The following is a 12,077-nucleotide window of genomic DNA, read 5'->3' on the forward strand; positions in this document are numbered from 1 at the left end:
GCAGAAGTGGTGAATGTGTGCTCTTCTGCCTTCAGTTTACCCGCTGTTTGATTGGATTGAGACAGTGACTTTACCCATCCCGTGTGCCATAACGAAGAACGGGTTTCTTTTATTTGTTTTTGACTTCAACTGACAGTATGCACACGGATATATTCGCCTTCTTTTGTCCCTGGTTTCTGGCTGTATGAGCGGCTTGAGTGGGACTGACAGGCGGCTTTTTTGTGTGTGGCATGTGATACAGACAAGAGAGCGAGGCGTGTTCATGTCTCACGGACGTTACCGGGATAAAGAGAAGAGGAAAGAAGACGCAGAAAAGCCTTTCTTTCATTTTCTACTGTCTGGATGCGACTCGATTGGAGGATATGACGGGGCAGCGCTGCCTGTGGATTTTATGGGGGTCTTGCTAGCTTGTTGAATGGCGAACAGTTAAAAGATTAGATGAACAATGACTTTTTGAGCAGAGCATTTTCCCTGGATACATTAATTTGTTTCCCCATAGAAAACGTGCTGATGTATTTTGGTGAAGTGAGGGCCAACGCTGGTTTAACACATTAAAACACGCAGGGAGGATCAGTTCAGGCGCGGCCAGGGGATCCAACAATGCGGATTACCACTTGACTGTTTGCCTTTGTGTCATCACTGACGACTGCATAAAGTTGAGATAACCCTCACAAGACAAATACCTGCTCAGTTATCCACGCATCTGCTGTATTTTATAGTCTCGGGGGAGAGAAGACAGTACGTGGAAGTGCAGTACAAACCCCACATGTGCACAGGTTGACTGTGAGCCAGCAGACTGACTGGTAAAGGAGCAACAGGGACAACGATGGCGAACGACTCTATTCAAGTAAGAATGATCAGTATGAGTGTCTATAACCTAACTGCGTGCTTTAGTAGGGGTTGTATTAATTTACTTGCAACCTTTCATCTCTCTTTGAATATTGTCGTTTATATCAAACCAAATATACTTACAACCTTCTTCTCCAACCAAGCAGTATCCAATTTTTACCCCTTCCATCATCACATTTTACTTCACAGATTTACTCCCATTTCTTTATATTTGTACAGGGGAAACATTTGGTGCTAAAATGAAATATCTGTAAAAAAAAAAAAAAAACACTAGATTTTACTCTAACACATAAAATTATGTTTGGACCCCCAAACTGGAACTTAAAAGTATAAACTATTGAGTAATACATAGAGCCACTAGAAGGCAAAATTCAGTGTGATACTGTATTTGCTGGCCTTCTTGTATATGCATGTATGCTATTGGGTGAAATATTCCTGATTTGCTGGAAGGACACCCTTGAGACTACTCAGGGACCTTTAGTGGCTCTGGGACACCACTGTGAGGAACTACCAACCACTCAGTTGAATTGGAAATGGATAGTTTGTCTCTTATTAATAATGTATGATGGGGCACGCTCTGGTTTTTGGTGAGGTTTTTTGTCTTGCAGAGGGCTTCAGCAGTCACCTTCTTATTGTGCTACTTACCTGTTCCTCACCTGCCTTGTTTTTGCCATTATGCCCCTTTGTCTTGCTGTAGCTGTGTGCCCTCAAAGTGTGTGCTTGTGAAAATACAGGGGGTAAAAGCAGGCTCCACAAAGGCACAATAGTGGTTGTTTGTTATTAAACAGCGCGCTCTATGCACACCATTCCCTACTCCCACAAGACAATGCTCATTCATTAGTGCATAAGCAAACCGGAAACGTAGCACTGAAATGGTGTGTTGTAGTTGTTTGGAAAGAGAAAACATTATTGCATTAAACCTTTTAAAAAGGCAACGGGTCAGTTGTTCTTCATTGATAAAGCACAAAAACTTGGAGCATGTTTTCTTAATATAGAGAGTTTAAGATGAGACAGATGAGCATAATGGCAGTCTTATTACTAACAATCATACACTTTTGCTGGAGTAGGTTTGACACACTGACATTAATGTCTTAAGATGGTATTATTTATCAGTTGACATGCACATGTGCACAGTTACTATTACGTTCATGCAGGTGTGTGTCTTTTACTTTTGTTTTTCTGCAATCATGCAAACCTGTTTGCACTGTCGCAGCTCTGATATCACTCAGCACATACGGGAGGTCAGGCAGTAAAGCAGGAGACCAGGTAGCACTGATATAAACCCTGTCATTTTTTGAAGGAGAAAAAGGGAAGATCAGGAAAAGCAGAGGTGGTACCAATAAGGAATCAAGTTTGAGGTTTTAGAGCAAGCTGGTAGAAATGATGGTTAGCTGAAAAGGTCACACACAACTCATCTTCCTACTATTGTGTCTTTGTGTGTGATTTTCTGACTTCACAAAATGTTGACCAAGCATTTCCCAGTTCTTGTTTACCCACTTCTTCTCCATCACCCATTTGATCCATTTGAGGGGAGGGTAACCTGGAGGATTATGTTGAGGTCTCTTTGTTACTTGCTCACCTTTTTGTAATTTAGGACTAGAAAAATCATTTTTTGTTGGTAGGATGTTGATATCAACTCTGTTATTTTTAAGTGTTTTTCTCAGGTCTGTTCAAGGCTTTAATCCAACAAGATGTTCTAACACTTTCCAGCCAAAGAAATGGGTTATTTTGTCTGTGAGAAATCAGTAAATAATTTATTGGCTGTTCATTTTTTCTAATTAATCAAAAATGTGTCTATTACACAATAATTATGGACTAATTATAACTTAAAGAATAGTCAGTCACAGCCTTTTGTGACGTAACTCTGAACACATGGATAACGTCTGAACTGTTTCTTTAGCTGCTCTTTATCTCTTTAATCTGCTTCTTAAAATCATAAAGTTTAGCACACATTGGTAGTAAAATGAGCCAGTCAGTTTAATTCTACCAACTAAAGTGCAGCATGTTATCGTGACTGTTTAAAAAACAATTTTATGGGTTAGTGTTCTATCTTGTGTATCTGTATTTATGCCTCAATTACTCAAAATATATAAAAATGCTTTATTACACTGACTGAGTAAGAAAACCCAATTTCAAAAACAATCAGGGTATAAAAATCTGATCCAAACAGATACAGTCAAGCTCACTATGCTTCCTTAAAACAGTCTAAATAAGCTATAGAACCAATGTGTTGGATGGCTTTAATGTTGTTCTGTATACATTGCTGTTTCTGTTTGTTTTGGCCAAGCTCTAAGAAGCTAAAGGAAGAGAAGTGCAGAGTTTTAAGTCTTCTTGTGATGTTTTATAAGGAGACATGTGGCTTTTAGCTTCTAGGTGGGGAACACTGGAAACTATTAATCCTCTCTTTTGCTCACTGAACCATTGCTCTAGTCCAGAAACAACAGCAAAGTAGTTGTCCCACCATTGCAATTTGTTGTTTCCAATATGGACTAAATTTAGCTTTACGTTGTTTAAAGATCAGTTGGTAATAGCTATGGATTGATTTTAGAATTCTAAATGAATCAACAGTTGGGACCAGGGACAAGGCTGTCTATAGCTTTTAGAGCTGATCGGTTTATATTCTCCTGTATTGTACTAACATTTATGTTGCTAGGTCTTCCCCCTTATATGTTTTATGGACTACAGATCAGTGTAAATTTAGACGGAAACAAGAATAAAATGTCGGTGCTGGGCTGTTGGACGTGCAAAATCCATGATATTTCTCCACTGTGTGTATGGCGCATTTTTAGACTGGCAGCGGGCTTTGCCATGTGCGGCTGCTGTGCTTGTCTGCTCCAGCCCGCGTTGTCATGGCTTTCATACCAGGCATGTGTGCTGTGTGTTGGCTGCATCTCACTGCTGTCACAACCCTGTCTTTACTCATAAGTTTGACCTCAATAAATCTTCCTTCAGGTAACACAATTCATTGTATAGCCAAACTGAGCCAGGTCAAATTCAGAATAAAAGCATTCTGTGCAAATGAGGTGATCTCCAAGGCTTTTACTTTGGAAAGCACAAACCAGAAGCCTACTCCTACTTTGCCTGTGACATATTGTATCGGTATAGAAACAGAAAGCTTCACAATAAGTTTAAGTTTGGAGAACAGCGTTATTAAACAGATGCATTTTAGCTTGTGGCCTTTATCAGGGTGATCAAAAAACTGCAAGACTGAAAACATACAAATATGGACATATATATCTGCTAAAACAAAGTAAATATGACTCTCTTATATCATGTTCCTCTCTTTTTCAGCCAGGAACCTCGCACAGAGAAAAAATAGGAGAGCTCTCTATTCTCTAGATCAGTGGTTCTCAACTGGTTGGGTGTCAGGACCTATCACCACCTCTGTATAAGAAATTGCGACCCAAATTCAAAAAGAAGTTGCCAACTATGGCCTACTATTTGACAAAAATGGAGGATAAAGCCTCAACATCCCCAGCTTTATGAACACTCTGTCTTCTACCTTTGAAGATGGTGTCATCCTTTAAATTTTGTACAACATTCCATCCCTACCTTTGAAGGTTATATCACTGAAGTATTGATGTCCACTTAGGGTACCTGTACTTCGTAGACTGTATGCCCCAACTTTAATTCAAGGCACACTCATGACCCACTGGAAACTGCTCTGCGACCCACTTACCTGACCCCCGACCCACCAGTTGAGAACCATTGCCCTAGATTCTCAGCATGTGGGGTGTGTGTATCAACCGTGTGACAGGTGGCGCTCATGCAGACAGTCTGAAAGCACTGGCCTGTTACCATACACACAAAATAAAGACATGCGTCTTATGTGTGCAGTCTGAAAAGGGCTTGTAACTGGCACAAGGAGAGAATGGCTAGAGAACCTTCAAATTATGTTAGTATTTTCTTCAGTACATTTTAAAGTAATTTAAGTATTAGTCGCACAATAATAAGAGCATTTGGTTTTTACTGTTTATTAATTTTAAAATATGGCTACTATGATTAATTCAAAGAAAATAACTGACTAAAAGTAAAGACTAAAATGTAACAACTTTTTGCCTAAAATTGGTCTGAAATGTTTTTGAGTTTCGGTCAGCTAAAACTGGACCAAAACTTTGAAGAGCAAAAATGACTAAAAAGAGACTACAGGCATTTTAACCTGAACCACCTACATCAGCTTTAATCCAATTATAGTACTCATCTGTCTGTCATATAAGTAATTTGCATAATCCAACTAATTGTCTGAAGCCCAAACCAGTACTGACTTGAGTGTAATCTTGAGTGTAGATCAGCAGATTTTGAACACAAAAATCTTAGAAAGTTTCCCTTAAATATGCAGTAGTACTCTCCAGGCAACACCTGTAAGCAGACTGTCATCAGGGTTGGGTATCATTGAGTTTTTTACTGGTACTGGTGCTGGTACTAGAAAACTAATCGGTGCCGGTACCTAATCAGTGCCTATATCGATACTTTTGAGAGGAAAAACTTTTGAAAGTCACAAATTCCATAATTTATTTCTTGCCTTTCATTGGGTGACAGGGTATGAAGTATTGATACCTGTGTTGTAATCCAGTCTGGTAGGTATCGGATTTGTTGGTACCTGTACCATGTCGGTTCCAGTTTTCGATACTCATCCCTAACTGTCATTTTATTTTTGCCCCATGTGGGAAGACAACACGAGATCAGCCTCAAACAGAAGTCTGAACTCAACTGCATCACACAACCTCATAAAATTCAGAGGGAGACTAGAATCAGGAGAGGGGGCTGGTTTCCTTTTCTTTTTTTTTTTTTTTGTTTTTGTGGAGTAATCTGAGGGGGTTTGTGTAAGTCGCTGCATGTCTGACATGTTTTACACCGTGTATTTTGAGTCAGAGCACACTGAAGCACACTCCAGTGGCTTGACAAAATCTGCTCAACTACAAATGTTCATTTTCACAGGAACACACTCTCACTCTCACAAACACACAGATATAACAGCTGACATACACATACAGAGTCAGACACTCCAGGGAATGCATAGGAGTGCTTCCCATAAGCCTCAGCATGACGTAAGGAGACAGCTATGTGCACAAAGTCGGCTTTTCTCAGCGCTGCCCTGTGGCCATGAAGGCAGACGGAATCCACAATAATGCATCCAGGAACAGTTTAGAAACCAGGGACTTTTAGAAAGAGAATATTCTCATTGTTTCTATCAGGCATCTCAGTTTAATAAAACAATGCGATCTAAAAGGACTAATGTGCTCCTTACCATGTGATACAGTCTCTCATCAGCCCCTCACATGAATTATGCTACATTTAAGCTTGAAACACATGATTTTAACCTCATAGTGAGTACTGACTGTGTTCTTTATGCTGTTCAACCCTCACACATTTATACACTCATTATTGTACTGTATGTAACGATCACTAAAAGCCTAAGAACATACAGAAATCAGATATCTTCACATTTGACTTTCTTCCTAGCAAAGCTAAATACTTAAAACAAATGACCTTGAATGAAGTCAGTAAGGCATGTTCTACTTGCGCACTCTTTTATGATAGCAAGAAGATTCTTTTTTCAAAATCCTTTAAAAGCTAGTTCACATGCTTCCTACATCACAGAGGCGATGAAAGAATCTTTATTGCATTCAAGCGTTGGACACAGTGAGGCTTCTGTCCACTGATTGGCCTTATTCATCGTCCCCATATGGTGTCACCATTACAGTCACTCATCTCTGTCTAAGTCAGTAGCCATTTTCCAATGCAGGCCTAACAGCTTGTTGTCCAGAGGCAGCTCAGTGCTGAAATTGATATCACCATTCTAGCATTAATGTGAAAAAAAGTGTTTTTGAAAGGTCAAAAAGGGTTTTATTTCAGACAAAAAAGCCATTTGACTGCTTTCAAATAGACCCTGGATCTGTTGCAATTTCTGCCTCCTTTTTGGTTTGGTTTGAAAACATGATGATAATCATAATATTCCAATGATACAGTCTAACAGGTTTGGGCAGTTTTATGGTAATGTGGTATCCTGATTCAGAGGTAGAAAAAGTACGCATCTATTGTACTCAAGTAAAAGTACAGTTACTCTGGTTGGTTTTACTCAAGTAAATGTATCTAATTTAAAGTTTAAAGTTAACTTTAAGTAACTGAATACTGAGCAGCTACTGAGGGGTTGTATAGTAAAATATGCCATTTCCTTATTGGTAAAAACAACAACCAGGTTGTTCAGGTAAAGTCTCAACTCTATAACCAAGTCAGATACACAGCAAACGTAACAGTGCTAATCAAATCAATATAGAGATAAATGAAGCACTTTAAAAGTGTCTGTATTAGTCCAAAATACATGCAGTTAAACTACACTTTTGAAAGTGTTACATATTTTACAATCTGAAATCCAAGGCAAGGTGGGTCACCACTGGCAAGAACAAAGCAGAGTGTCATCATCATGGCAAGGCAGTTCATACTAATGAAGAATACGCACTATATGTACTCTAGGAGCACCTAAAATGTCAAGCAGGCACCATAACTCAGTGGATTACTTCACTCATGGTGCGAAGATGTCTGGCATCAAAAATAACAGTCCAACAGTAACATGAGCAAAAGAAGCCCAGGAGGGGTCACTGTGCAACAGGCAACATCTAAACACAGATAAACATATAAAACACATCCAGGCACTCTACCCAAGGGCATGATGGGGAACTGGGTCCACACATTCTCCCAGATTTGTAATCGCAGTGGGCAGAGCTTAGATCAGTTGACTCTATACAGAGTTGAACTAACACTGTTGGATCAACAGCATCAAATAACTCCAACACTGAAGACTATTTCACTCAGAATGGAATCAAAATTAACCATCGGGAGTTAAAATCAACAGCCTGCTTTTTACTGTTTTGGGGTGCGATGTGGAATCATTTTTTATGTGCTACTGTGCTGTCAACAGAAGTGGAAACAGAACATGAATATTGTTTACAAAGGAACTTAACTGTCTGCCATGAAGCCAGAAAGTATTGATATAAATACTAGACACAGCCCAGTGTTCATGAGGGAAGAGAGGACAAAAGAGAGAGCATGTAGGAAAATCTTGAGTGACAGTGATGTCCTCTTGTCAAAGAGAGACACCTACAGAGTCCCACAGCACTGCTGCCTCATAGCGATCTTTTAAAGTGGAGGAGTTTTCCCCTCTAGAGTCCCCTGACGCAGGCTATAGTGTCATGGTGGACTGTGGTGGTTCTGAGCACTACCTTTTTGGAACATCTTATTTTTTTCTGCAACTGAAGAGGATTTTAAACAGTTAATAGCTGCTTAGTAAAACTCATGGTGATCTACAATGTCAACCTTATGATATTTGTTATTAATGAGAAGTTTGCTGACATTTAAAAATGTTTGCCTTTTTGAGCGTTTTGCCCTGAAACATCTTGCTTTAACTCAACCACTGGTGCTTCGCTGGGTTTGGGAAGTCCAGTTGTGGGTAAGACTTTGCTTTGGTCCATGGGTGGAGAGTAGAGGGTGGAGGGTAGATGGGGAAGGGAGGTCTAAAGGGCATTATGCTGATGATGGGGCTCCACAGCCACAGCAGTACAATAGCATGTATTGTCTGACACCAGCAGCCCAGATCACATTCAGTTCACTGTGAGTTCATTTTCCTCTGCGATGACCACACCCTCACCAACCAACCCATTCACCCACCCATCAGGATGCCCGCTCCGGGATTGGGCAGTGAAGACAAATCATGTGTGGTTAATGGTGTTTGGACTGAAAACTGAACTCCTGAGTGTATTAAGCCATGTTTGTGCTCCATCGTTGGCCTGGGCAGCTGTTCTCGGCTTATGTTTCTCTTGGTGGATTTTGCCGCGTTCCTTTATCTCTTGTTCACATCTCTCCTTCCCTCTGTGCAAACAGTTTATAATTCTCATGACCTCATAGTAATGTACCCCTGCACTCCCGCTCAGACGGACCCCTCCTTCCTCCTGGACACACACAAGCACACACTCACATTCAGGCCAGCAGCAGTGAGCTCTCATACTGTCATGACATCACCTGTCAGCATTGGCCAGTGAGCCCTCCCAGCTCTCTGTGGGAGCACTGGGAAGGGCTTAAAAAAGCAATCTGTGATCAGGATGATAGAAAGAAGAAGGTTTGGATATAGGGAAAAATCTTGAATGTCTCAAGATGAACTGCTCTGTGATTTTCCATTACACATTTATGACAGATGAGAGAGTTAGAGATGTTCTGATTCCTGTTTTTCAGTCCTGATACTGAATCCTCAGAGGCTGTAAATATCAGATGACACAGTATCTCTCTACTAACAGAAGAATTTCAATAATTACACTTTACTGGAAAAACACTGCTGAAAATTTGCATAGAGAGCAAAAGTCAGGCGGACACCTGCATGTCCTAGGGAGAGATCAGTAGATGGTACACCATGCACACTCTGCTGATCAAACTGTACCTGAAACTTGAGTGATTAGAGGAAGTGTTTTGTAGTAGGCCTATGTGTCAGGGCTATGATAATATGAACATATACCTTTTCTCCCTTTTTCTCCCATGCTAATCTTTAGCTAAATGTTTCATGATAGCAGGTTTACTTCAACTGAGCATGAATTAAATGTATTTGGATCTAAATCTGGAGTCCAGTTTATGATGTGGCATCAAAATAGAGAATGATTATCGTAAAATATTCTCCCACAATAATCCCCTACATTTCTTCACATCCTAGGACTGCTATATTAGATCAATGAATTAGATCTCTGTGTGCTAAAATGGTAACTGAAAGTGAGTATTTTGTTTCTTCTTTTCCACTAATAAAACATACACTTAAACGAGATGAAGCGTATTAAAAGACAACAGTGTTTGGTGAAGAAAATGATGAAACACATAAAGCTGCACAAAACAAAAGACTAACTGAAACTAAATTAGAATTGTGAGTGTTTATTGTTTATATAAGTAACTAATTAGATTAGAAGTAGAAGTGGTTATTATAATGATTAATACAAATTGTTTTAATGAAATTCTGGAAACAGAAATTCCAGTTTAAATGTTAAATTTTAAAAGATAACTACGAATTAAATTGGAAAATACATATTTCAAATTTTCAGTTGTCACTACGATGGTTTAAGTGTTCAGAGTGACTTAAACAGCATAAAAATAGAGCATTTTTCCATCCAAGAAATCCTGAGGGGAGGTGGGGAGGGATCTAGACCATGGCCACTGCTGTGATATACAGAATGTAGCTAGCAGAGGTGCTCTGCTGAAAAACTGTTGTAGATCAATACCCAGAAATAATCATGTAATCTCTTAATAAGTGGTTTTCAGAATTCTTTTGCCCAGTGCGCACCTAAGATAAGACAAAAACTCGACGCATACCATTTTCATATCCATGCGAGATAGCTCCTTTGACATGTTATAGTATCTTTAGTTATTGTATAGTTGTTGTGATAAGGTATGGCACAACTTGTTGCAAGGTATGTCAGTTTGCCTTGGCACATCATTTAGGGACTTCTGCTCTTAACAGAACATGGTATGGGATATGATGGTGCTTAAAGATGGTGAATGGAAAGAGTCATGTCTATGACTATGAATCTATATAGTTTGTGAGTACAATGGTGTAATGATGCTGGTGCATTGTTACTACAGTGATGAGGCAGAAGCACTCATTATTCATGCTCTGTGCTGAATCACTTGTTTACTCTGTCTTACTTCACCATAAGTGAAAATGTTAGTTTAATGTGTGAAATAACTGCTTAGTTTATTTTGAGAAGGCAACAGAGCTAACTCAAGCCATGGACATAGATCTAACTGTGAGTTTGATAGACCGTTTTTCTTGAAGGAAAGAAAAATCTATCAAACAATTTCTTAACACATACAGCACGTCAAATTATTGAATCCCTCCCTGTAGTGTCATTATATCTAGTGAGCAGGTTGTCATAGTAATAAATCAGTCATTAAGATAAATCAGAGAGCAGACCAGCTGCTTGCCTTTCAACACTGAAGGCAGTGTAAATGGCAAATACTGGAATTAATCACAACATTTAGTATCCATAAAAAATGGTATGCTCTCAAGTTTTCTGTTAGGAAGTTTCATTATATAACAGCAGTAATTCCTCACTTTCCCTTTCACATGGGCTCGGGCTTCGGCTTGTCAACCCTAGCAGCATTGCACGATGACATACCATAACCTTTGACCCCTCCTCATTATGGCAGAACACAGGGGCCCCCAGGCCACATGTATTGATCCCCCCCTTCCCATCAGTGAGAGCTGCGGTACTGTTTAAACAGCCTCTCAGTAACTATCAGTCGCTCACTCTGCAAGCGCTTTAGGATTGTATCATCAATTGACAGCTTAGAGTGTGTGCCTGGAAGTTTATGAATTTAAAGCTTTACAAAGCATTTCATTCTTTTATTTTATACCAAAACAAATTGAATAATTTATAAGAGGGATGGCTAAATGCAGTGATGGCTTAAAGCATTCGGGGCAAGATTGTAGCTTAAATTCATGCCGATAGACCTCATCTGTGCTGTAACATAATATCACTTCTTGTATTACAGTGTCAAAGATTTTATTTAGATTGCATGAATAAATTTAAAACAATATGTAATCTCAGGGCAGGATTGTCATTTTTATTGGAAGAAGATGTTGAAAGTACTACTTAGAGTTTTCCACCTCTTGACCACGTTGCCACCCTGCAAGTGTAAAATGTTCTCACTCCTTTGCATAGACGATGGTGATTCATGCATGGTGATTTCTCGCTCAGCAGGGGGTTGGCTGGTAAACAGTCCATGAACAAAGCATTATTGGCTAACTTAATGGGATAAACTAGGCATGGTTCCCAGTAGTTCACACTGCAGTGAGGAAGCACAAGTGCTGCTGTCCATCAACCTCATCTGGGCAGACAAGATGATCACTTTGTATTTGACTTAAATGGTTTAATAGAAAGATGTAACAGATTATTCAAAATCTGTCTTTGTTAAACAGTTGGTTTACTCTGCATGATATTGTTAAGCTATATTACTTTAACAACCAAGTTAACAGGTAGTGAACAGCTGTTGTAGGATTATTTTCTGCCCAAAGAAAACAAATTTATAGATTAAAGTGCTGCACAAATTTTTTAAAGATACACCACATTGGGTTTTTGCTGATATCCAGTATGAGGATATTTCCCAAATTAATTCTAGCTGATAACAATTACAATATATAAATGTATTTCAGACCTCAGTCTTTAAAGATCACTTTAGAGTTCAAGGAGTGTTGA

General features: G+C 39.3%; 1 protein-coding gene across 1 annotated transcript in view; it reads left to right on the forward strand.

Annotated features, from left to right (window-relative positions):
• Nucleotides 1-12,077, forward strand: part of pkn1a (protein kinase N1a) — a 90,573-nt gene continuing 78,496 nt past the window's right edge. Inside the window, exon 1 of the mRNA XM_041784724.1 lies at nucleotides 1-847. Coding sequence (XP_041640658.1) covers nucleotides 827-847 — 21 coding nt within the window. The 5' untranslated portion in view covers nucleotides 1-826. The remainder of the gene's footprint in view (nucleotides 848-12,077) is intronic.

This window comes from Cheilinus undulatus, linkage group 4 (assembly GCF_018320785.1).
Source record: "Cheilinus undulatus linkage group 4, ASM1832078v1, whole genome shotgun sequence".
Lineage (NCBI taxonomy): Eukaryota > Metazoa > Chordata > Actinopteri > Labriformes > Labridae > Cheilinus > Cheilinus undulatus.